General features: G+C 33.7%; 12 protein-coding genes across 12 annotated transcripts; 9 read left to right on the top strand and 3 right to left on the bottom strand. All coding sequences in view use genetic code 12, as the record gives it.

Annotated features, from left to right (window-relative positions):
• Positions 1-237: 237 nt before the first annotated feature.
• STE50 (Ste50p) lies at positions 238-1,725 on the top strand (the record flags this gene model as incomplete). Its single annotated transcript, XM_002548048.1, has 1 exon — positions 238-1,725. One exon carries the CDS (start codon positions 238-240, stop codon positions 1,723-1,725), a length of 1,488 nt encoding a protein of 495 aa, XP_002548094.1.
• Positions 1,726-2,116: 391 nt separating this feature from the next.
• RPL12 (60S ribosomal protein uL11) lies at positions 2,117-2,614 on the top strand (the record flags this gene model as incomplete). The annotated part of the gene is made up of 1 exon (XM_002548049.1): positions 2,117-2,614. The coding sequence occupies one exon, from the start codon at positions 2,117-2,119 to the stop codon at positions 2,612-2,614; it is 498 nt and encodes a 165-aa protein (XP_002548095.1).
• Positions 2,615-3,467: 853 nt separating this feature from the next.
• On the top strand, positions 3,468-4,712 carry CTRG_02393 (uncharacterized protein; the record flags this gene model as incomplete). Its single annotated transcript, XM_002548050.1, has 2 exons — positions 3,468-3,483; positions 3,562-4,712. The coding sequence occupies 2 exons, from the start codon at positions 3,468-3,470 to the stop codon at positions 4,710-4,712; spliced, it is 1,167 nt and encodes a 388-aa protein (XP_002548096.1).
• A 279-nt stretch (positions 4,713-4,991) lies between these two features.
• Positions 4,992-7,202, top strand: UTP4 (Utp4p; the record flags this gene model as incomplete). The annotated part of the gene is made up of 1 exon (XM_002548051.1): positions 4,992-7,202. The coding sequence occupies one exon, from the start codon at positions 4,992-4,994 to the stop codon at positions 7,200-7,202; it is 2,211 nt and encodes a 736-aa protein (XP_002548097.1).
• A 141-nt stretch (positions 7,203-7,343) lies between these two features.
• CTRG_02395 (uncharacterized protein) lies at positions 7,344-8,567 on the bottom strand (the record flags this gene model as incomplete). The annotated part of the gene is made up of 1 exon (XM_002548052.1): positions 7,344-8,567. The coding sequence occupies one exon, from the start codon at positions 8,565-8,567 to the stop codon at positions 7,344-7,346; it is 1,224 nt and encodes a 407-aa protein (XP_002548098.1).
• A 575-nt stretch (positions 8,568-9,142) lies between these two features.
• Positions 9,143-10,273, bottom strand: ERG6 (sterol 24-C-methyltransferase; the record flags this gene model as incomplete). Its single annotated transcript, XM_002548053.1, has 1 exon — positions 9,143-10,273. The coding sequence occupies one exon, from the start codon at positions 10,271-10,273 to the stop codon at positions 9,143-9,145; it is 1,131 nt and encodes a 376-aa protein (XP_002548099.1).
• Positions 10,274-11,345: 1,072 nt separating this feature from the next.
• On the top strand, positions 11,346-14,999 carry YCG1 (condensin subunit; the record flags this gene model as incomplete). Its single annotated transcript, XM_002548054.1, has 1 exon — positions 11,346-14,999. The coding sequence occupies one exon, from the start codon at positions 11,346-11,348 to the stop codon at positions 14,997-14,999; it is 3,654 nt and encodes a 1,217-aa protein (XP_002548100.1).
• A 223-nt stretch (positions 15,000-15,222) lies between these two features.
• Positions 15,223-16,755, bottom strand: CAP1 (DNA-binding transcription factor; the record flags this gene model as incomplete). Its single annotated transcript, XM_002548055.1, has 1 exon — positions 15,223-16,755. The coding sequence occupies one exon, from the start codon at positions 16,753-16,755 to the stop codon at positions 15,223-15,225; it is 1,533 nt and encodes a 510-aa protein (XP_002548101.1).
• A 1,787-nt stretch (positions 16,756-18,542) lies between these two features.
• On the top strand, positions 18,543-20,924 carry CTRG_02399 (uncharacterized protein; the record flags this gene model as incomplete). The annotated part of the gene is made up of 1 exon (XM_002548056.1): positions 18,543-20,924. The coding sequence occupies one exon, from the start codon at positions 18,543-18,545 to the stop codon at positions 20,922-20,924; it is 2,382 nt and encodes a 793-aa protein (XP_002548102.1).
• Positions 20,925-21,449: 525 nt separating this feature from the next.
• CTRG_02400 (uncharacterized protein) lies at positions 21,450-21,872 on the top strand (the record flags this gene model as incomplete). The annotated part of the gene is made up of 1 exon (XM_002548057.1): positions 21,450-21,872. The coding sequence occupies one exon, from the start codon at positions 21,450-21,452 to the stop codon at positions 21,870-21,872; it is 423 nt and encodes a 140-aa protein (XP_002548103.1).
• A 507-nt stretch (positions 21,873-22,379) lies between these two features.
• Positions 22,380-23,516, top strand: CTRG_02401 (deoxyhypusine synthase; the record flags this gene model as incomplete). Its single annotated transcript, XM_002548058.1, has 1 exon — positions 22,380-23,516. The coding sequence occupies one exon, from the start codon at positions 22,380-22,382 to the stop codon at positions 23,514-23,516; it is 1,137 nt and encodes a 378-aa protein (XP_002548104.1).
• Positions 23,517-23,866: 350 nt separating this feature from the next.
• Positions 23,867-25,417, top strand: LAP41 (metalloaminopeptidase; the record flags this gene model as incomplete). Its single annotated transcript, XM_002548059.1, has 1 exon — positions 23,867-25,417. The coding sequence occupies one exon, from the start codon at positions 23,867-23,869 to the stop codon at positions 25,415-25,417; it is 1,551 nt and encodes a 516-aa protein (XP_002548105.1).
• Between the last annotated feature and the right edge of the window lie 266 nt (positions 25,418-25,683).

Here is a 25,683-nt window from a genome sequence, read left to right on the forward strand (position 1 = left end):
GAATCAGGTATTTTTTTTTTGCCCCCTTTGACGATCAACTTAAAGACAAAATTTTCTTGAAATAAGCTGAAGTTAGATTGTTTATATTTTTAGAATATCTACTCACCATTTGGCAAATAAACCAAATTTACATTCTTTACCATCTTTTTTTTTTCATCTTCTGATCATCATTATTTCAAATTTGATATCCCCAACCGCACTTTGATTCATGCGCAAGACACGTATTACATTTTGACCATGACATCTCCGATCAGTAACGATTCATTCCTACAGTGGGATGCTGCTCAGGTATCTACATATATAGGCTCAATCTTGCCTAGTGATCAACGACGCATAGGCAATGTGTTTTTAGATAACAATATTGATGGATCATTGTTGCCATTTATAACAACAGAACATTTGAAAGAAATTGGGATCATATCTTTACAAACTAGACTTGTGATTAAAAAGGGGATCAGTGATTTGATTTCAGCTCATTACCAGAAGAATCCACCTAGATCGATGCATGATCCGGAGTATAAGTTCAATCATATTAATATCAACAGTAACTACACATCAGTGGAGACATTAAATTTTTCAACAATGTTGATGCAGGATATGATGAAAAAGTTCAATTTTGACTTAGAAGAGCAGAGATCAATAATTGCATCATCGTCCCCAATTTCCCCTACGCACGATGAGATGAAAAGATTGAATGACAATTTTATAAAGTTAAAGACAGATTTAATACCAATTATCAGACTTTTGAAGGATTCAAAACCCTTACCAACCCCAACATTGGATCCTGGCCCAGCAGCATCGATGGACTCGCCATCATATTTTTCTACACATCATACTATTGATCACGAAACACCGGAGAAGGGTTTATCACGGTCTGCTAGTGGTAACCACGACCACTATGGAAGTAATAATATTAACAGCAACAACAACGGTAACACCAGCAGGAGTTCTACTAGTATGCCAAGTCCAGCATCAAATCGATTTTCATCTGGATCGTTATTGTCTATGGGAACTGGGAAAATTGTATCACAATCGATACCCAAATACTCCGAAAACAAAATGGCAAACGAGTTCAAGTTACAAAAAGTGGGTATTCCTCGAAGCAGTTCAAATAAGAGTTTAGAGACACATGACCGACAACAACCAAGTGCTAATACTTTAAGACCAAGGTTGATTGATAACAAATCGTCACCATCAATGCACACAGTTGGATCACCAATTGGTATTCCACCATCTGCGTCCACTTCTATTGCAAATGGCCATACTGGAAGTGGCTATGTACCACAAGTTGCTACACCACCATCGCACCAGCAGATGCCACCACCAATGAATCATCATCATCATCATCACCAACAACAACAGCCACCACCGCCACCACAGTCACACTCGTATCAACAGAATACCGGCTCAGAACCATTGAAACAGCTTAGAGCTTCTACTGATGATTCGTGTTTGAAGATTTTGCAACAAGCTATGAAGCGTCATCATATACCTAGAGATGATTGGTCAAGATATGTCTTGGTTATTTGTTATGGAGATAAAGAAAGGATCTTGAAGCTTGCAGAGAAACCTGTTGTAATATTCAAAGAGCTACAGGAGTTAGGTAAACATCCAGCCATTATGCTTCGACAATTAGCAGACACTACTAACTCAGACAAGGACAGCGAAAGTGCTATTTATGATGATGCAAGAATTGGTTCAGATATACCTGGAGGAACATTGTAACGTTTAGTATATGTTTTATGACTTTAGTTTTTACAATATATAAACATAAATGTATACGTATTTTTATGAATGTTGCAATACTTGATTAATTTGCAGTTTGTTCTCTACCAAAATTTGTTTGTCTCAAAAATCGAAATTAGGGCTACAACCCTAACATATCACCATGCAGTCACATATTATACTCATCTTTGTGTAACAATAGAGGAGAGATTTTTTTTTTTCGTTTCTTAGTCTTCATTTATTTTTTTTTTTAGGCTTCGCACTCTTCCCAGTTTGCACGGACTGTCACTCGCACAATCAACAAAAAAAAATTTCATTTCGCTTTCTTGTTAACATTACAAGGATTTTAGAAGAACTTCTTTCCCATAGACCACATACAAATTAGTCAAAGATGCCTCCAAAATTTGATCCAAATGAAGTTAAATTCCTTTATTTAAGAGCCGTTGGTGGTGAAGTTGGTGCTTCATCCGCTTTAGCTCCAAAAATTGGTCCATTAGGTTTATCCCCAAAGAAGGTTGGTGAAGATATTGCTAAAGCCACCAAAGACTTCAAGGGTATTAAAGTCACTGTTCAATTGAGAATCCAAAACAGACAAGCTACTGCTTCCGTCGTCCCATCTGCTTCATCTTTAGTCATCACTGCATTGAAAGAACCAGTCAGAGACAGAAAGAAGGAAAAGAACGTCAAGCACTCTGGTAACATTCCATTAGAAGAAATCTACGAAATTGCCAGAAAAATGCAAGACAAATCATTTGGTAAGAACTTGGCATCTGTTACTAAAGAAATCTTAGGTACTGCTCAATCTGTCGGTTGTAGAGTTAACGGTAAGAACCCACACGACATCATTGACGCCATCAACGCTGGTGAAATCGATGTTCCAGAAAACTAAGTGTTTATCATTCTGTAATAAAAATTGTGTTTTAATAGGGTTTTTAATATTTAACGATATTTTTGAAAAATATTTATTTGTTGTACTGATGAAAGAGAAAGAGAAGAGTATTTGGGGATGAATAATTTGATAATAAGTGAAAGATATTAAAAAGAAGTGAACAATGAAAACAAAATAATTGACCAGCCTATCAATAAGGATGTTTGCCAACACTCTGGTGCCAAATCATTGGATTGTTGTTTTTAAGAATGTATTTTCTTGTTGCAATTTAATTTAATGCCATATTTGGTTCCTATTTTGGTGCAAACTAGAACGGTAAAAGCTGACTACTCACCAGTATATCCAACATTTTGATGGATATACTTGGTCCATTTCATTAGCTTACATCTGTTTTCATTTGTTTTTCATTTTTTTTTTTTTGTTTTTCACAATAGATATTATCATTTATTCCCAAGGAAATCTTTTTAATATTTCATCGACTGTAGAATTTCTTCTCTTTAAAGCTTATTCACGTGCAAAATCTATTCGGTTATTTAATTTTGTTGCGCTCTCCACTTTAACAATGAACAACAAGAAAAAAAGAGGAATCTTGATGTGGGTGTGGGAGAGAGACAGCGTGAGAAAATGACAGAAGGCAACACGAATCGGCACCACTACTGACAACCACAACAACAAAAAAAACCGAACAAGAAAAAGCAATACAGAAAGAAAAAAAAATATCACAGACTGATCAGGTATAGTATCAAGGGAATTCAATCTTATCATTAACCATCAGAGAGGTATTCAAGTTGTACATTCAAGTTTATTTTCCAATATATTAACCGACAAAGGAGACAGAGAGTAACATACAAGCATGTCTGATAGTGTGGGTATGTAAATCATTTTTTTTTTTATTTTGATTTAGACAACTTTTTCCTTGTTCTTCCTTGGTACTAACAGTCTATCAGATCGAGTATTTGTTAAAGCAATATCCACGATTAGAGCGTTATCGTCTCGTTCAAATTATGGATCATTACCCCGACCACCTGCAGAGAACAGAATCAAATTATATGGTCTATACAAACAAGCCACAGAAGGTGATGTTGACGGAATTATGCCACGACCGGTTGGGTTTACTCCTGAAGACGAAGGAGCCAAGAAGAAATGGGATGCTTGGAAACGGGAAGAAGGAATCAGTAAAACTGAAGCCAAGAAGAGATATATTTCTTATCTTATAGAAACCATGAGAGTTTATGCTAGTGGAACTCTAGAAGCAAGAGAATTATTGAGTGAGTTGGAGTATTTATGGGATCAGATCAAAGATTTACCAAGTAGTGATGAAGAAGTTGAACACCAGATTCCTTTACCTTCTAGATCGCCTACTTTCAGTCAAACTGATAGACTTTCCAATAGAACCCCAAGCTTAACTGGAGCGCGTGGTCGGGATTTAAACAACATCTACTCGCATTCTAGAAGAAACACCACATTGTCGCTTAACGAATATATGCAACAACAAAAGTTACAACAACAACAACAACAACAGCGTCGGAATTTTCATCATGAGACAGGCTCTCAGCCAGGTGGATATCCGGCAACCATTGGCAGCGGTGCTGTCGGCGGGACAGGTGTTGGTGCTACGTCTGTTTATTCTTTACCGGGTCGATTAGGATCAACTTCCAATAATGTCATTGAAGATTTCAAGAACTGGCAAAGTGAAGTCAACATGGTAATAAATAAGTTAACTAGAGAATTCGTTAGTAGCAGAAGAGAAGCTTTGTCAAGACAAGATAACGCAAATAGAGATAATGATGAAGAAGAGCAAGAAGGGTTGGATGACTTTGAAATCAGAAAACGCAAGATTATAAGTATATTAAAAGTCGTTGGATGGAATGCGTTAAGAATCGTAAAGAACTTTGCTGTTACATCAATTACTATTTTGTTTATTGTTTGGTGTATCAAAAAGAATGTTGTTGTTGAAAGGACCCTAGTTAAACAACCATCTGGAACTGCTGGCAAAAGAAAGAAGGAATTGATCATCAATATGGTTTTAAACACAGATGAAAACAAATGGTTCATTAGATTGTTGAGCTTCATTAATAGGTTTGTGGGGTTTGTCTAATTGGTAATAATATTCAACATGGATATCTATGGATGTGTATGTCATCTTGATTTAACAGAATGAACTCCTGCATTTTTAGAAAGTGTATACTTACGACATTCTATGTACGACTTAAATTTATCTGAAGTGCGACATCTTCTCTCATCGCTTGTACTCAAATTTTTCAAAGGAAGTTTCAAAAAAAAAAAAAAAAAAAAATTAAAATAAAATCAGATGGCATTGGATTAATATTTCACAATCAAACTTATTAACAATAAAAACTACTGTACATTAGGAAGCATGGATATTCATCGTTGTCGATTTGTTGATTATACACCCCATACAATCACCTCATTAGCATTTTCTCATAAATCATCATTGACTTCTCCACCTTCTGGAGATGTTAGATTAGCAGTTGGTAGAAGCAATGGAGATATAGAAATTTGGAATCCTCGACTTAATTGGACCCATGAGTTGACATTACCAGGATCTAAAGGTAGATCAATCGAAGGATTATGTTGGAGTTATAATCATGAAGAAGATCCTTCTGAACCACCTAGATTATTCACCATTGGAGGATCAACTTATATTACTGAATGGGATTTAACTACAGGCAAACCTTTAATTAATTATGATTGTAATGCCGGGATCATATGGTGTATTGATATTAATTCTAAGAATGATAAATTAACTGTTGGTTGTGATGACGGTTCAGTTGTTATAGTTGACATATCTGGAGGTAAAGGATCATTGGAATATGATTTAATTTGTCAAAGACAAGACGCTAGAGTATTGAGTGTGAAATGGGTGAATAATGATCACATCATTGGAGGTTGTGCCGATGGAAGAATTAGAAGTTGGAGCAGTGATGGTGAAACAAAAGGAAGAATTATGGCAACTATGAAAGTTGATAAGGCAAAAATTGAAAGTACTTTGGTTTGGTCATTGACTGTTTTACCTAATAAGAAACAATTTGTTAGTGGTGATTCTACTGGTTCCATTAAAATATGGGATTTGGAAACTTATACATTATTGCAAACTTTTAAAGTCCATGATGCCGATGTTTTATGTTTGGTTCACGATGTCAAAGAAGAAAAGATATTCAGTGCCGGTGTTGATAGAAAGATCCATCAATTTGATTTATTAGCCACTAAGAACAATTCTAAATGGACTCATAGTTTCAACAGATTATTGCATTCTAATGATGTCAGATCATTGGCTATTTTCGAAAACAAAAACCACAATTTATTAGTCAGTGGAGGTGTCGAAAGAGCAATTGTGGTACAAAACATTGATCATTTCTATGATGGAAAATACAAAAAATTGTTAATAAATCAACAAATTTCAAATACTTTAATTGTGCCAGAATCTAAATTGGTTATCTTGTGGCAAGATCAGACTGTTAAAATCTGGAAGACTTTATCTAGTGGCAAACATGTATTGATGAGTAAAATTACTTTATCTGATGATGAAAACATTACTAGTGTTGATTTCAGAGATAATTTATTGGTTGTTGCTAAAATAACTTCAGTCAAGTTTTTCGAGTTGCAAGAAATCAAGGAAAATAAATTCAAGGTGCAAAAGATTAGAGATGAGAATTTTGATTCTTTAATTGAAGGTGCCAAGAAGGTTAAGTTCATCGATGAAAGAAAAGTTTTGATTATGACTCCAGATGAAGAATTGTATACATTTGACATTGATCTTGATGAAGGTAAAGTTAAGTTGAGTGACGAAATTGAGTTGTTGGCTGCCAAACAAGCTCAAGGTAAGAACCAACACATGTCTTGTATTAACAATTTGGTAGTGACTCCAGATAAGAAGAGAATTGTTATTTCTCGATTCAATGGGTCAATTGAAGTATACCCAGTTAATAATGACGAAGAAGAAGAAGAAGAAGCTTATGTTCTCACAAAATTGTCAACATATCCACACTTGATTCAATGTGTTGATGATGATAAACTTGTGGTGCTCAATGAAGAGAACAAAATATTTGAGTTTTTCATTAATAATAAGGATGGTCAATTGTTGACACCTTGGTCAAGAAGAAACAGTGAATTCTTGCCAAGACAATTCACTTCATTACAAGATAAACCACAAGGAATGTTTGTCAAAGGAGATAGATTATGGATATATGGTACCACATGGTTAAGTTACTTTGATTTGAACATGAATATTCCAATTTCAAAAGTTTACAAAAATACATCTACTTCTAAGAAGAGAAACAATGATGGGTTATCCATAGATGAAGATATCGATGATGTTGAAGAGCAAGACAATATTGATATTTTAGAAACTTCCTTAAGACAAAGTGAAATTGATAAATTGAGACAAAAGATACAAAATGAAGAAGATAATTCAAACAAAGCTAAGAAACCATTTTGGATTACTGATAAATATAGACCAATTATGAGAGTTGATAGTTTTGGTGAAAACGAAGTTATCATTGTTGAAAGGCCATATGCTTCTTTGAAGACCAACCCAGCATTCAATTTGACAAAGATAAAGTTCTAAGAATAATAATAATAATAATTAAAACAAGAGACATGAGTTGGTTGCATTAAATAAAAACAATATCGTTCTACATAGCTTATATAAATGTCAAATAGAAATAAAGGGACAAGAAAAAAGAAAAAAGAAATTGTTCATAATAATTTAATATTCATAAGGTTCAATATTAGGGACAACACGAGCCCCTTGAAAGAAAACTCTGGCTGCAGCTCCGAAACCCATTAAACATTTTTGTGGGTTTCCTTTATCATCTTTATCTTCACCTTTCAAACCCCAACCTTTTTCATCACCAAAATGCTTGTGATATTTGGCATCGTAAACTTCACGATAGGTATTATGAGGTTCAAAACTTTGAATATACATACCATCTTTTGGATCTTTCATAAATTCATAAAACATAATCAAATGTCTTTTGATTTCTTCATGGATTCTATTTGCTAAATCTTCTGGAGCTTCAGTGCCCAAATACAACAAATAATCAGCCAACCCTTCAATTAATAATTGATTGAAATATGAAGCATCACGCCAATAACGCTTTGAATTAGGGAAATCTCTATCATAGAAGAATACACCTCGGTTGATACCGGCATTGGCTAACTCTTCAGCAATTTTCTTCCATTTTTGGTCCTTGGTAATGAAATACAAATGAGATGCAGCAGATAAAGTTGTTCCAACATTATAGGTCCACTTCACATTATTGACTTTGGTATCATTTTCAGAAACACCATCTTTGATCAACTTATCACCAGGATCTTGCAAGACTTGTATTTGCCAATCGATACACTTTGCAGCAAAATCAATATAAACACCAGCTTCTTGTGGGAGAAATTGAGAAATTTGTAAACATGCTTTAGCAACTTCGGCAGTAGTACAAGCATTCAAATATTTTTTGCTGATATGCCAATGAACACCCCCTTTAGTTTTAGCATTTGGATTACTATTCCAACCACTCATTAAAAACCTAACCAATTCTCTACCTTGGTCCAAATACTTCTTATCACCTGTGACTTCATAGGCAGTAATTATAGCACTAGCAACTTGTGCATCATCGTCGTAATAAATATCACGGTCACTCCCGGCATTTTCTGCGGCAGAATACCCCTTAATTGTTTTATTCTTGTATTTTTGGAATATTTGAATAGCTGGTGCAATTAATGGTTTGAATTCAGGATAAATTCTAGCTGCATCAACAATTGCTTGAGATGCTACAGCTACAGCCCAAACAACAAATCTATTCTCGTTATAACACCCATTACATTTCTTACGAGCAACATAGGTGCCTTCATGCGAATTATAATATTCGAGCCACATAGCACGTGCGACATTATAACCTTCCAAATTTGGATTCTCTAATGGTGGGAAAGACATTGATAATGAGTTAAACTAATTTCCTAAAGTGAATTGAAAAATAGAAAGAAAAGAGTTATCAAAAGTGACAAAAAAAAGAAAAAAGATAAGTACATGAAAACCAATTAATTTAAATATGGTTGCTGAAATTCAGATCCATTTTGAAATTCATTGACAATTGCGCCAAAGAGAAATTTTCTTTTGTTCTCTACTTCTATGCATTACGTAATCACAGAACAAATAAACAGTAAGAAAAATAAAAAACCATTATAATCGGGAACAAGAAAATAGATATAGTAGACACTAATTATTTAAGTCATAGTCAGTTATGAATTGACTACATCGCCTCATTAGGGATACAAATGGGGGCCTAATATAACCTTATTGCTATAGCCTCAAAAACGTGTGTAGATTATTGAGAAATAAGAAAAAAAAAGGGAAACAATACATTAAATATTATTAAATCTATATTATCTTGAAACATTAGCATAAAAAACCAATATATATACGTATATGTATCATTAAATAACTTTTTCGTGAATAAATATATGTGAACTGAATGTTAAATGTTAATCTAGTTGATTCTGTGTAAAGGTTTATTCCTTAGCATCTAATGGTTTTCTGGCAATGAATAACATCATTGGAGTGAATAATTTTTGTTCACCACCAGCAACTAAGTTGACAGCAGCATCTTCTAAAGCATGGGTAACTTGTTTAGAACCTTTTGGAGCCAAACCAAATCTTTCCATTAAACCAACAGATTCAGTAGTGATGAATCTACCGATTCTGGAAGTTCTGAAAACGGTGAAGTAGTCGTTCAAAGTTTGACAGTATTTAATGTTACCACTCAATGGGTAGTACCATGGGATTTCATCGTCAACATCAGCTAAATCCTTTTCATATTCAATTTCAAAACCAACATTTTTCAAAGCTTCTTCAGCTACTTTTCTTGGGTACATTTTTGGAATACCATCACCAACTTCGATACCATAAGCAATTTTACGGTGTTCTTCGTTGGTTTCATCATATTTGTCAGTCATAACCCATTCGTAAACACCAAAGACACCACCTGGTTTCAAAACTTTGTAAATTTCAGAGTAGACACCTTCCAAGACTGGAGCATGGACAGTGGCTTCAATGGCATAAACAGCATCAAAAGATTCTGGTTCGAAATCCATTTGCATGAAATCACCTTTAACATAGGACAATTTGTGGTCCAACTTGTATTTCTTAGCATAATGGTTAGCTCTTTCAATTTGGTAATCGTTGTTGTTCAAACCAACAATTTGACAATCGGTGAATCTGGTGATTTCTCTACCTGGACCACCAACACCACAACCAACATCCAAAACTTTCATGTTTTCGTTAATGTTCATCTTAAGAGCCAAGAAATGTTCGTGTCTAGCAGTGGCTTGTCTGAAAGCTTCACCTTTGTAGTATCTTGAGAAATGGAAAGATGATCCCCAACCATATTCATAGAAATCAGTAACCAAGTTATAGTAATGGTGGGTTAATTGAGAGTAGTCACCCAATCTCTTTTTTTCATCTTCTTCAGAAACACCACCATCCCAATGTTTGAAATAACTTTCAGCAGAGACATTAGCGGCATCTTTGGATTTGGCCATCAAGGCAGCAAAACCGGATTTCTTGTAGGAATCACCGTGCATAGCTTTGGTGAATTTTTGATCTCTTTCGAAATCTTTTTCATTTAATTGAATTGAAGACATGATGTATTGAGTTGAATCTTAGTGTTGAAGATTTGTTGAAAATTGTAATAAAGGTCTTGCTGATATCTAAAAAAAAATTAAAAAAAAAAAAGAAGCCAACAACTCAGAATAAAAAGGACCAGGAATGAATCTTTATTAAATATTTCAATCTCGAAAAACGTAAAAACGTGAAAACGTAAAAAAAAAAATTTTGTTACTTAATTTAAATAAAAGAAATTCAAAAAGATTTTAACGACGGCGAACCACAGGACTGAAAATTTACACAAACGGTACACAAGTTTTATTGTGTATATGTGGTACCGTGCTGTACACGCTTGAGATATCTCGTGCGCGCGTCTGGTTGTAGTTACATTTTTGTGTACTCTCATCGTTTCTCGTTCCCGCCATTGACACCCACGGGAACGAGCAATTCTCGTCGTATAATGTTTTCATTTTCTTTTCTTCTGTTTGCTTTCTTTTTCTCTTCCACTAAACGACGAATGCGTAGACTAAACAAAGAACAACAACTGATCTCCAGTGCATAATTCAATCTATACGTTAGGGCTGATCACAAAATTAGCATTAAAGATCACGGGACTGGTCAAAAGGAAATTCAATTGCTACTTTTTTATACGACTATTGTAGATAAGGTTCAGGGGGGGGGGCACAATTTCTCGAAAGATGAATATATTCTAGATTTGCTTGCATTCGGATTTATTCTTTTCGATCACTATAATTCCTGCCTAAGCACTGGTAGTCCATTGATTAGAACAAGCTGTACGAGAAAGACTTCGCTTACGTCACAGCCTCCCAATTCTTCTTCTATGTAATCACCCCGCAAGGATAGTCATGATCAAGATTAAAAATTTCAACAGTCATGAAATCGTAATTTGTTCGTTTTGCTCCTATTTTGTTCTGTTTTGAATTTTTCATCATTCTTTTGATTCTGGATATAAATACCCGAGTCACGTGTTTTATCATTTTGCACGACCCACGCGCGATGAAATGAAAAGAGGAAGAAAAACACAACAACAAAATCAAAACAATTGATTTGGAAAGGCAACGAGTAACCCATTCCATTAATAGGATAACCATGGATGTACCTCCCAAACCCACATTAGCAAGGATAAAGAAATTCAAGAATTGCGATGAGTTGAGATATGCCATGACACATGTTTTCCAGGATGCCCAGATGGGTTTAGCAGGACATCGAAAATTGGTTGTGATTCTTAAAAGCGTGTTTCATAAGGCAGTTGAATTGAATCAAACTCAATACTTTTGTATGTGGTTTACTAAATTATTATCCAAAGTTTTACCATTAAAAAGAGGAGAATTATCTGGTGATAGAATTGCAAAATTTACTTTTCTGTTTGCAAATAGACTTGTAAAAGATGCAGCCGAAGCAAAGCGTGCCAAAAATGAAGCCACCAAAGAGGAAAACGACGAAAAAGATAGTGACGAAGAAATGGACGACGACAAGAATGATAGCGAAGATGTTGATGTCGACAATGATAATAGCGATGAAGATGTTGAAGAAGAGGAAACACCAGTATCTATATTTATATCCTACTTGATCAAGTTTTTACTTCGAGGAATTGAGGCCAAAGATAAACTGGTTCGTTATAGAGTGGTTCAATTATTGGCGTACATGGTTGAATTTGTAACTGAGATTCACGATAACAACACTTTTGAAGCATTATACACTTTGTTGAACAATAGACTACAAGATAAAGAGTCGGTGATTCGAATTCATGCTGTGGTTGCCATGTCCCATTTCCAACAGTTTGATTTTAATATGGAAGGAGAGAATGACGACTTTGAAGATGACGAGATATCCACTGCACAAGTCGTGAAAAAGATTATCAATTGTTTACAACATGACGAGAGTCCCGAAGTCAGAAGAGCCGCTTTAATGAATTTGTTAAGAACAGAAGAAACCATACCGTTTTTACTTGAAAGAGCCAGAGATACCAACTCCATTAATAGAAGATTAGTTTACTCGAAGATTTCACGTGAATTAGGTCAACTAGATGATTTGGGAACTCAAAACAGAGAGTATTTGTTAAAATGGGGGTTAAATGATCGTGATCAATCTGTTCAAACTGCTGCTGCGAAGATGTTGAGCAGTTTCTGGTATGACTCAGTTAATCAAGATTTGTTAGATTTGATAGAGCACTTGAATGTCATTGAAAGTCCAATCGCCGATCAAGCTTTAACAGTCTTTTTTGAATCAAAACCTGAATTGTTGGAAACATTGAAGATTGACGAATCGTTTTGGAAGAATCTTTCTACCGAGAAGGCATTTTTAGTAAGATCCTTTTACCAATATTGTAATAACCAACAATTATACAATTTGATTAATTCAAATTTCCCGGAATTAATTGAATTAGCAGAAACTTTAGAGAAATACTTGCAAGTTAGATTGAAAGTGATCGAAGAGAATGAAAATATCGTTAAAGAGTGTCAAGCCCACGATGAAAAAATGGATACATTTGATAATGAAATATTTTCCTTAGAGAACCAATTGGCAAGAATTGCAATCGATGCTGAATCACATCGTAAGAATGCCGCCAACAAGAATTATGATGTAACTGAATGTGAAACAGCTATGGAATTATTGAAAGAGAGAATGGAACGATTGAAAAATGGCGAGGAATCACTTGATGATTTAGTGACTGATGAAAATGAATCCATAATAGGAGAGATTGAAAAACTTCTGGAAGAAGGATTAGAAGAACAGTTGGAAATAGTCATAAGTGACATTGAAAAGTTCAAACAGGAACAGGAAGATTTGGTTGCCAAATTGGAAGAATTACAAGAAAAGTATGACACTTTCCTTCCGTTGCTTGAAAGGAAAAAAGAAGCCAAGCAGCAAGCATTAGAGGAATTTGAAAGAGAACATGCTGAAGATTGTATTCCATTTTCGAAAACATTGAAGGAATTAGAGTTTGTCATACACCAGATTTTGCTTATTGCCCAAGACTTTGATTTTGGTGATGAAATTGGTAGAAGAAAAATGTTGCAAATTATCAGGACAACTTTAACTGAAGACAAGTTACCAGAGAATTTGATAGCAGTAGGGTTAAAAGTATTGAAGGAGCTCTCGATCAACGAGAAAGACTTTGTAACCATGGCTGTTGAAATAATTACTGATATCAGAGATTCTATCGATGAAGAAGATGAATTCCATTCAGCTGCTGCTACATTTGATGGAGATTTTGATGATGAGTCTCAACAATCAAGCATTAAAAAACGAAGGGTAGAGCCTGATTTACCACCTGATGACATTGTATTCAGATGTCTTGTCACTACACGTCATGTTTTAGAATTAGTTAGCGAAACTTTGGATAGCCACCTTTCGTTAAGTTCTATTTATAGTGGTATTGTGAACTATGCCATCCAGAACCATTCCAATAAGAAATTGTACCTTGCAGGGTTGACCTGTTTGGAATTATTTTCTTTGATAGACGAGAAAATTGCCAAAATTTCTTGTAGCACGATATTAATAGCTATGTTGACAGGAGGCGAAGAAGTTCGAGAAATTGGAATGAAAGCAATAATGGATATATTGGCTACTTATGGAATGGAAATTCTTGATAAAGACTCCAAGTATAGATATTCAAGACTATTCTACAAATCATTATTATCTTATGATAAACCAAAAATACAATGTATCGTAGCTGAAGGTTTATGTAAACTATTCTTGGCTGATATTTTGAACAAAGGTGGAATTAAACCAAAGAAAAGCACCAATGAAGATGACGAACAAGCAGAACAGGAAAATGACACTGATTCCGATAACGATTCTTTGCAACACGAAAGAAATTTATTTGAAGCACTCATATTGATTTATTTTAATCTTTATACCAGAAGTAACCAAGAATTGCAACAGATTCTATCCTTCTGTATCCCAGTTTATTCATTTTCCAAACCACAACATCAAATCAATTTGGCCAATGTTAGTGGAGACGTGATATTTAGATTATTCACTCAATTTGAGAATGAATCAATTTCTCCAAGTGTGATACTTCCACAGTTGATTTCCTGGTGTGATCCAAGAAACTTGGTTAAAGTATCTGAAGACATTATTAATAAGTCTACAAGTCATATGTATCAATGTGTTTATTTATTACAAGTTGTTGAACAAGTGGAATCCAGAAATGTCAAACGTTGTATTATTAATAACTTGAACAAATTTTATATTAGTGAATATTTGGATTCAAATACATTACAAGCTTTGAATAATTCAGTTAAAGAAACTCAAGAATTATTTGAGAATAATTCAAATGATCCCGATTTCTTATTAGATAAAACTTCAAAGAGGAATTTTGATGCATTTATTGAATTAGTTAAAGAAAAATTGGAAATTTCAAAGAAACGAGAAGAAGAAGAAAGTTTTAAAAATCTGTTTAGTAGAAGTAATACTAATTCTATATTAGAAGAAATTGATGATGATAAAAGTCAAGTGAAATTGAAAACTGAAGAAGGTGTTACTATTAATCATGAGTCAAATGATATGGATATTCAACCACTGTCAGATAATGACGATGATGACGAACCTGAAGAAGTAGATGTTGATCAACAAGATGATGAGAACACAACTAAAGGTTCGGTTCATGGAGAGATTAAAGATGAGGAAGAGACAAATAAAGCAGCTGATATTGAAAATTCGCTAGAAGAAATTGATAAACTTTTGGAAGAGGCTGATGAGGTAGATTATGGAGATATTTCAATGAGTGAAGACTAAAAAAATACATAATGTAATTCATCTAGTAGTAATATATTTATATATAAAATAATCCGTAAAACATCAATAAACAAATAGTGATAATAATAATAATAAAAAATATTAAAAAAAAAAAATACAAAGCTATAAAAAGCATATAAAGAACAAAATAAAAAATAGAACCTTAATCACATTATAAACAAGAAGAGGGGGGAAAGGAGAATATTCAGAAATTTCCATCTAATCAACGTTTTATACTTTGTTCAAGTAATTGATTAACATCAGCAGTATTTATCACCACTCCTTTTTCAGAACATTTAGCTTTATTCTTCAATTCTTGACATAATCCATCAATATCAATTTCTGTGTATTTTGGATGTGCAGTAATTCTATCCCAAATCTCACTACATTTCAATGTTTGTTCAGGAGCAGGAACTATTTCATTGTCGTCATCTTCTCGACTAGGTAACTTGTTATTTGTCTGTAGTTTTGTATGTTTCTCAGGTAATGAACTCTTGATAAAATCATTGAAATTAAAGTTTGTATTCACATCTTCCACCTTTGTTGTGATATCAACTGTTGGATCGTAAATGGATTCTTCTGTAGTCAAAAGGGAAATTGGGTCTTGTACTTGTTCGGGACTAGGGTCTCCAAAAGCCAAGGAAACATCAAAATTGTTGTCAAGGAAAGATAATGGATCTTGATCTTGTCCAAGGTTCTTCTTGTCGCTAAAATTAAAATTATAATCTGTTGCCATACTATTGAAAAATGGATCATTCATATAATCAGTGACATTGGCAACACTTTCATTCCCATTGGCATCAGGAGTGACCAAATTTGAAAATGGCGATGCATGACTTTGAGTCATCGTATTTGTTTTAGAATCAGAACGTTTATACTTCGGAACCGGGTTCTTTCTAGTGCCACAAGCTTCATTCAACAGAGCACAAAATGGATCCACTTGTTCATCAAAATCGTTAGAAAACCCAAAATTCATAGACACATTGTTGTTGTAGTTGTTATTAGTTGAACCCGAAGTTAATGAATCAGGAGTGACCAACAAATTATCATTTAACGGAGAAGTTGATGAAGATGAACCCAGCACCAAATCAGGACATCCCTGTTGTTGTGTTTGCTGTTGAGATTGTTGCGGTATTCTTTGCGGCTGTTGTTGTTGTTGGTGGTGGTGGTGCTGATGTTGATGTTCTACTTTTAGTTTTTGTTGGTGTTGGAGCTCTTTTAATTTTTGCAAATTATCTTTAGACCAAGGATTTTCAAAAGCAATTCCCGGAGAACTATTGGAAACTGAAGAAGCACTAGAAGGTTTATCCATATCGGGACTCTTAATTGAGTTTGAAGAGGAGATAGAACTCATTGGTGTGTTCTCACTTCTATGTTGATAATTGCCACTATTAGGATGTGACAAATGACCCACTCTTGTAGGCAAGTTCAAGTCCAGAAAATCTGTATTTCCACCTCTATATTTGGCCAACTCACTTTTCAAGATATCAACTTGGGCTCTTAAGAAATCAGTCTCAGTTTCAGCCTTTACGTTAGCATCCTCTAATAATTTCACCTTATCTTCTAAATCTTTCATTTTACGTTCTTTACGTTCACGATATGCTCTTTGAGCAGCTCTGTTCTGTGCGGTTCTTTTGGATTTTGGTTCGGTTTCTATTGGTTTTCTTCCAACTTTGGTTTGGGTATGAATTTTTTTATTTTCATCTAGATTTGCTGGTGACGCAATATCTGAAAAATTTCTCTTAACATCAGTCATTTTTTAGGATATTTATTATAACCAGATTATTATAATATACTATTACGGACTAAATTAATTTGATTTACGCGTCTTCTAATATGATGATTGGGTAGGAACTCGTTCTTTCTGATTCGATGTTGATGTATTTCACTCTAGTTTGTTGAGTGAATTTTTTTTTTCTTTGGTTCTTGTTTGTTCTGCAATTAAGGGATGAAACTGCAACAATTTGTATGCAAAAAAAAAGCTGTGAGATTGTCTAACTTGAAAATGGAATCCTATGAGATAGTGGAGGGAGGGAAGATTCTCTGATATTTGTATGAATTTCAAAAACAATATTGATATTGCAACACTGAATTTAAGATTAAAAATGTGACAACAACAGTGATTCTTAGAAAGAAAAAGAGTTTGGTTGAATGTTGTCTTTTTTTTTTATTTTAGTTATGATAGAAAAAAAAAAGGAAATCCTGTGTCTTCTTATATAATTAGTAAGCAATTTTTTTTTCTTTTCGTCCTTTCTGTTCACGTTGTCTGTCGTAAGAGAATGGACGGGAGGTGGGGGGAATGCAAGTGGGCGACAGAGGAGGGACGTGCATCTGGACAGAAAAAATATTCTGGCTCGTTCTTGATTTTTTTTACTGTATGAGATCATGAAGATTCAATTTCATCTCCTATTGTCCATTGCCCCAACAATAGCACGATTTAAAGAACAAATGGCTTTTTTTGGTTCGAGCCGTTTGTCCACAAAAAGGATTACAAGCTATTGCTGTACAATTTGCAATGTCTATCTATTCACATTGTATATGTATCTTCATGAGTCATGTCAGATACATACACATTAAACAGCAACGGATAATTTCCAAATCGAGCGACAAAGGCATATACGCCATTTACTCCATTGTTAATCAATCTCCACCTTTTTTGTTTGTTTCCAGGACCATGAGTTAGGAATACTCTCAATTTTCCATCGTTTTCTGTTATATTCTATTCTATTCTGTTCCTGTTCCATTTCTTTTATTTTTCAATTTTCAATTTTATTTGTTCCGATAAGTTGTTCCGTTTCCCGTGCTATTGTTTTTTATTTTATTTTTTTTTTTTCAACGGTCATGAATTTTAATTCTTAAATACCGCATACATTAAGAAGGTTACGATATTTGTAATTCCTTTTTATTTCTTTTATTTTTTGTTTGTTTCATTTCGATTGTAATCATTTCACGATTCTAGTCCTATCGTCTTGTTCTTTTTTTTTCCTTAGATGATGATGTAGTAATTATCACTGATATGAACAAATACGCCACTCCACAAAACTATGTTAAAATAAAAAAGAAGAGAAAACCCCGGGGCTGATATGATATGGTTAGTATCATATTTAATTCAATATTTTCGTGCTCGAAACACCTCATGCTAAAAACAAATAATTGCAATTCGTGACTCTCTTCATCAATAGGTGGAATTGTGCGATCATTAAATGAAAAACTTCTAGTCAGATGTCTTATTCATAGACAGGGTTCAAACAAATTAAAAAGTTGCAAAATTAGTTCAATCAATTGATTTCTGGTCGAACAATTTTATGACAGTTGCACGCACACGTCGACACACAAACCTACAGATCCAAAGTGTGGTAGTGCGAGAGTCGATTCAATCAAACGTACAGGAAAGTAAATTTTTCTTTTTTTTTTCGTTCCACTATGTTTGATAGATCTATTGATTCTTTGAATATAGTACATAAACCGACGTATTCAATAATCAGATAACTCCTCCTTATACAGCCCCCATTGTTGATCGAGAAACAAAAAAAAAGAGGAGTAATGGTTCCACTATCGTTAGAGAAACTAAAAATTTATGATAAGGACATAGATTATCGTGAAGAAGATGATTTAATTGATATCACAAAAGAATTATTTGACTCAGTACTGAGTATTACCGACAATAAAGTAGTGAAAGCTTCACAGTTTGAGTTATTAGAAGGTACACGAGCATTGGAAGTATTAAACCCTAGACTAGACACTGGATTGATAGAATTATCCACAGAGGAATTGAAATTTGATTGTAGTCAACCACAACCAGTAAATGTTGTCATTAATATTCAAACCAAATTATTATCCAATTTAATTAATTGGTTAGAAAATGATAGTCTACCAGTTACTGTATTGAGTTGTCGATATGTTCAAACCATACTAGTTAATTACTTGAACTGTGATACTTCAACCGTTGGCCAATTTTCATTTTACGATTCAAGATTACCAGAAACAGATCATGATACCAATAGTTTGAATTATTTGATGGTGCATAAAGTATTAAAAACATTTGTAATGGCATTATCAAAGTTCATTGGATTTACAATTTACTTATCCAGAACAGTCTTGTATGAAGAAGAAGATTTAACTACAAAATCAATGAATCTTAATTTCTTCCAAGAGTTACTGCCTCAGTTTTTCATTGATGAAATAAATGATTGTATTGAATGGATATTAAGCCACGAGACAATAGTAGAAGCAAATGTGTTGATAACTCAATTGAAAATTGTGTCCAATTTGGTCAAACTCGAAAGAAGTCTTTCAGCATCGACTTTAGACATCAAATTTATGCAACCAGGGCAAAACAAACCATGTTATGAATTCTGTAATGATGCTATTGAACAAGTCAAGAGGTTGCTGAATATGGAGTTTGATGATTCAGTTATCCCAAAAGGATCATTCTCTAAATTCATTCAAGTTGATTTGGAAAATAAAAACATCCCAACTGAATTAGGTCACATTGATATGAAAACTACTTGGTCGCATCTTGGTGGTATATTTGAAACAGTTTATAAATTTGCCAATCAAGCCAACTCCATCAAAACAACCAACCAGTTACTTGACTTTTTGCAGAACAATGTCAAATACCCAATTGAAAAGTTTTCGGTATTTTCCAGAGGTATTTTTCAATTGTTCTTTATTAGAGACGATAAATCGATTTTTGGATCATCTGAAATAACATTACCGGTATTAATGATCAACATAATTGAAAATTTAGTTGGCAAAAATACCATTGTGTTGGGTAATTTTGAAAATAGTTTATCACAATTAAAAGATAGTGTTAAAGCAGAAGTTTTAGAAAGATATACTCTTGCATTACAAGATTTAGAAAGCGGAAGTTATCATATTTTGACTTCATTTGCCAGTAATCCATGTCGTCTGCAACAAATTATATCCAAGGGATTGATCTTATGGGATACCTTACAAGTTTCATGGGAATCGTTTGAATATGAGTTACACAAAAATTTCAGTATTGGGGATGAATTTGCATCTGGAGATTTGAGTATTACTGTCACTTCATATATTTACTATTCAAAGATGAAGTTTATGGTTGAATTGCTATTGCATGGAATTCCATTGGAAATCTACAAACCTTTTGAAATGTATCTCGTGTATTGGTATGCGGATTATTTAATTCAAAATATCATTGAGCATGTACAAAATCGAGTAAGTCAAATCATCATGGGTAAGATTAACTATATTGAAACAAACATTCCTAAAAAGATTAAAAAACTTAAAGCTGGTCCTAAGAAAGAACAATTGAAACAGTTAAATAAACATAATCAAGAGGTTATAATCCCACAATTAACAGCAACTTTGAATTTCAACCAAGATTATTTGATAAAATCATTCCAATTGTTGCAAACATTAATCCAATGTCATTCTAATTACTTAGCTGTGTTGTCTAAATTGCAAATCATCGATTTTACAAAAGGTCCACGAAACAATTTAACTTCCATGGAAAGTTTATATTATCTTAGAATGAAGCCTTGGTCATCTATTGGAATTCCTAATTTCCCTACATTCCAACAATATCAAGCTAAATTAAAATCCAGTACACTCCCAGGACAATCCAATAAACCTACCCTTATGAAAGTTTTGGAATTATTAGCTAACATCAAAAACAATCTCAAGGGAATTGAAGTCGAATATAAAGGATTATTGGGATACATTGAACGCGATAGACATGATAATTTCTTGAAAGATTCTTTAGTAACAAGATGGTATGAGGAATTGTTATTAACTATTGAGCAATTGAATGAAAATATTTCACAGGTTTCTAAAATCATTTCATCTAATAAAGATGACTTGAACTTAAAAGGCAAGTACACTTTGCATATTACTAAATCTCATCATATGTACTTTCCAAACTTCACAATCACACCAAAATAGGTTCACTGTATATAGAATAAGTTTTGTAACAAAATTCTTTTTTTTTTCTTTTATACTTGATCCAATGCATTCTTAAAATCTTTTGAATTTTGTAATAGCGTAGGATTGTTTACATTGTTGATGGTGTTGACATCTTTAAGGATTTTCTCAGTTGATTCTCTCACAGCTTCTAATGTTGCTCGTAATTTACGCAAGTTTTCAAGTTCTTTCGTGTGGTTGGATGACATGGTTGGTAAGAATAAGTTATTGTTGTTGTTGTTGTTGTTGTTTAAAAAGTACAATTCATGAAAGTTGTTTACTTTTCTTTGTCTATCCGCGTAGACTTCCATATTGGGAAGTAATTGTTATGGTCCTTCCGCATTACATTCTTTCAACCAATCAATCCTTATTCAATTTGCATTTTTTTTTCCTTTCTCTTGGTTTTTCTCTCAATCAAACCAGACAGAAAAATTTCCTACATAACAATTCAAAATCAAATTGCTATATTCAACCAACAAGGAGACTTAGTAATAACTAATAGTAATAATGTCTACTTCAATTTTCCGTACATTAAAGAACATTTATAAATCTGGATTGAAAAGATCCGCATGGCAAATTCAACATCATAATGATACCAAAAGTGGTTGGTTAGTAGGAATTGATGATTTTGGTAATAAATTTTATGAAACTGATGCCCCTGATGAAATTCATTTACGTACTAGATGGGTTGAATATAATCAATGGAATCAAGATATGTCACAAGTTGAACCAGGTTGGCATTATTGGTTAGGTTATGGTACTAATACTCCACCTAATGCTTTAACTGGTGATGAAAAAACAACTAGAGCATATCCTTTACCTGCTCAACATAAACCAAACCTTACTAATTCTCCAGGTGCTTATGTTTGTTATAATACTGCTAAACCTAAATGTCAGTCATGGACACCTCAAGTTAAAGAAAGAGTTTAAAGAAAGGGAGAAATTGACATTGAAGGTTGAGACGATATCAACGGAAGTTGATGCATTTATTTATATATAAAGTTCAAGAAATCGGGGAGGAGAAAATACTACGAAGAATAACATAAGTGAGGATGTAATTGATTAATAAAAAGGATAGATACGATCTATTCAGGTTTGACCTTTTGCCGCTTTATCATTTTGTTATTTCATTAGTTATTTGGTATTATATATTCATTTATTAATAATAATAAAAAAAAAGAAAAGTTTAGAAAAGTATTAATCGATGATTGTAACATTCAAATATCCATTGAAAGGTTTCTTTATTTGGTTAACCGACGAATATCTATCGGAAAAGCGCATCTTAAACTATCGCGAAAACGATCTCTCTAATCACCAGTGGTTGCGGAAAAAGTCTCATGGTTGAAAATTTTTCAAATTTAGGCTATTTTTCTTTCTTTTGGGTTTTTTTTGCTTTTAAACCCTCTTTTTAATATTCCACACAAACAACTATACAACATGAGTACCAGTGGTAAATTACCAGGATTAGCATCCGATGCTGTTTTGAAACATTCTATTCCAGTTCCAGATGATTTCGAAGAAGTTAAAGGTATAGATTATTCCAAAGATAATGCTTATAATATGAAAGCTAAAGATTTGATTCAATCTATGTCAACTATGGGATTTCAAGCTTCCTCATTATCTAAAGCTTGTAAAATTATTGATGAAATGAGAACATGGAAAGGTAAACATAAAGATGAATTAGAAGAACATGAAAGAACTGGGGAATTTGATGATGATGGATATCAAAGAACTACTGTTTTTATGGGTTATACTTCTAATTTGATTTCTTCTGGTTTAAGAGATACTTTACGTTATTTGGTTCAACATAAAATGGTTAGTGCTATTGTTGCCACTGCTGGTGGTATTGAAGAAGATTTAATTAAAGTCTTAGCTCCTACTTATATGGGTGAATTTAGTTTACCAGGTAAAGGATTAAGAGATCAAGGTATGAATAGAATTGGTAATTTATTGGTTCCAAATGATAACTATTGTAAATTTGAAGAATGGATTGTTCCAATTTTAGATAAATGTTTAGAAGAACAACAAGAAGCTATGAAGAAATTAGGTTCAGACGGATTAAATGCTGATTCTGACGCTATTTGGACTCCATCTAAATTGATTGATCGTTTAGGTAAAGAAATTAATGATGAATCTTCTGTCTTGTATTGGGCTCATAAAAACAAAATTCCAGTTTTCTGTCCTGCTATTACTGATGGTTCTATTGGTGATATGCTTTTCTTCCATACTTTCAAAGCTTCTCCAGAACAATTGAGATTGGATATTGTTGCTGATATCAGAAAGATCAACTCCATGTCAATGGCAGCTTCTAAAGCAGGTATGATTATCTTGGGTGGTGGTTTGATTAAACATCACATTTGTAATGCTTGTTTAATGAGAAATGGTGCTGATTATGCTGTTTATATCAACACTGGTCAAGAATTTGATGGTTCTGATGCTGGTGCCAGACCAGATGAAGCTGTTTCTTGGGGTAAGATTAAAGCTGAAGCTCACTCAGTTAAAGTCTATGCAGATGTCAGTTTGGTGTTCCCATTGATTGTTGCCGCTACTTTTGCTAGTGAAAAACCAAATTAGATTATATAAGAAAATAATAAAAGCATGTATAATAGATACTAAATAGATGGATAGATATTCGTAAACCATGACATTTACCATTGATTGAACGGCACCAATTTTCTTTACAAGATACACAAAATGCTGGTTATTAACAGTGCTGGATAAGTCAAAAGATAACTGGTTCGTTTTTTTTTTTTTTCTTTCTTTCTTTGTCTCGGCTGTTCGCCGCCACCACAGTCATTCTGTCTCCGCGCTATATAAATTCCGAGCAAATTCCGTATCGTTTGTTCATTTTACTTTTTTATCGTTTCTCTTTCTGTTCAATTGTGTCCCCCCCCCCAGATTACGTTCGTTTTCTTATTACAATTATGTCAAACATTGATGATATCCTTCTTGGAATTACCAATTCCTTAAAACGTCTTCAAGAAGCTCAAGAAGCTCAATTGGCTGAACAATCCACTATTGAAAAGGTTCCACAACCAAAGTCTACTGATATTGCTAAATTCACCAATGAATATTTCGATAAGGCTGCTGATGATTATATTGAATTCACTTACAAGAACCCAACTATTTATCACGTTGTTCAGCATTTCAAAAAACAACTTGAACTGAAAGGCTTCACTTATCTTCCAGAAAGTAGTTCTTGGTCCGATTTGAAAGCTGGTAAATATTTTACTGTTAGAAACGGTTCTTCTCTTGCTGCTTTTGTGATTGGTAAAAATTGGAAACCTTCAAGAGGTGTTGGTGCCATTGGTTCTCATATTGACTCTCTTACTACTGTCTTGAAACCAAATTCAACTAAAGAAAAAGTTGATGGGTATGAATTATTGGGAGTTGCTCCTTATGCTGGTACTTTAGGTGATGTCTGGTGGGATAGAGATTTAGGTGTTGGTGGTAGATTGTTAGTTAAGGATGGCAAAGGTAAAGTTAGTCAAAAATTAGTTGATTCTACTCCACATCCAATTGCCCATATTCCTACTCTTGCTCCACATTTTGGTGCCCCAGCTATTGGTCCATTCAATACTGAGACTCAAGCTATTCCAGTTATTGGATTTACTGGTGAAGGTGAGAAAGAAGATGAACCTACTGAAGATGAAAAGAAGTCTCCATTGTATGGTAGACATCCATTGAAATTGTTAAGATATATTGCTAAACTTGCTAATGTTGAAGTTTCTGATATCTTGCAATGGGATTTACAACTTTATGATGTTCAAAAGGGTACTAAAGGTGGTCTTAACAAGGAATTTGTTTTTGCACCAAGAGTTGATGATAGAGCTTGTTCATTTGCTGCCCTTAATGCCTTGGTTGAATCCACTGTTGATGGCACTTTGGCTGATGATTCCTTCTCAATTGTTGGATTGTACGATAATGAAGAAATTGGTTCTTTAACTAGACAAGGTGCTAAAGGGGGATTATTAGAATTGGTTGTTTCAAGAGTTTTATCTTCAGAATTTGTTAACCCAGATGGTGTCGATGTCCAAGAAACTTTAAGATTGACATATGCCAACTCTATTGTGTTGTCAGCTGATGTCAACCATTTGTTTAATCCAAATTTCAAAGAAGTTTATTTGGAACATCATAAACCATTACCAAATGTTGGTGTCACTTTAGCATTGGATCCAAATGGACACATGGCTACTGATTCAATTGGTCTTGCTTTGGCTGAAGAATTTGCCAAAAAGAACGGCGATAAAGTTCAATACTTCCAAATTAGAAATGATTCCAGATCAGGTGGTACCATTGGTCCTTCTATTTCCTCTCAAACTGGTGCCAGAACAATTGATTTGGGTATTCCACAATTGTCCATGCATTCTATTAGAGCTACTCTTGGTAGTAAAGATATTGGTTTAGGTATTAAATTCTTCTATGGTTTCTTCAAAAACTGGAGAGAAACTTATGACAATTTTGTTGATTTATAGAATAGGTATCAGACTTGTATGTATTAAAGGACAAAAAGAACAACAAAAGTAAACAGGATTTATTGGAAATCATTTATAGTAATAATAAATGAGTTTTGTATGAAAATTTTAACAATTTTCTCCACACTTGTTTTGGTGCCAATCTCTTTGCTCCTGGATATATTGATGTTGTGTTAGATGCAGGAATTTGTATGATCACCAAGAAAAATAAAAGAAAAAATAAAATAAAAACAAACGCAGACAGGCAGACAGGCTGAGAGTGAAAG

This window comes from Candida tropicalis, assembly GCF_000006335.3.
Source record: "Candida tropicalis MYA-3404 genomic scaffold supercont3.3, whole genome shotgun sequence".
NCBI lineage: Eukaryota > Fungi > Ascomycota > Pichiomycetes > Serinales > Debaryomycetaceae > Candida > Candida tropicalis.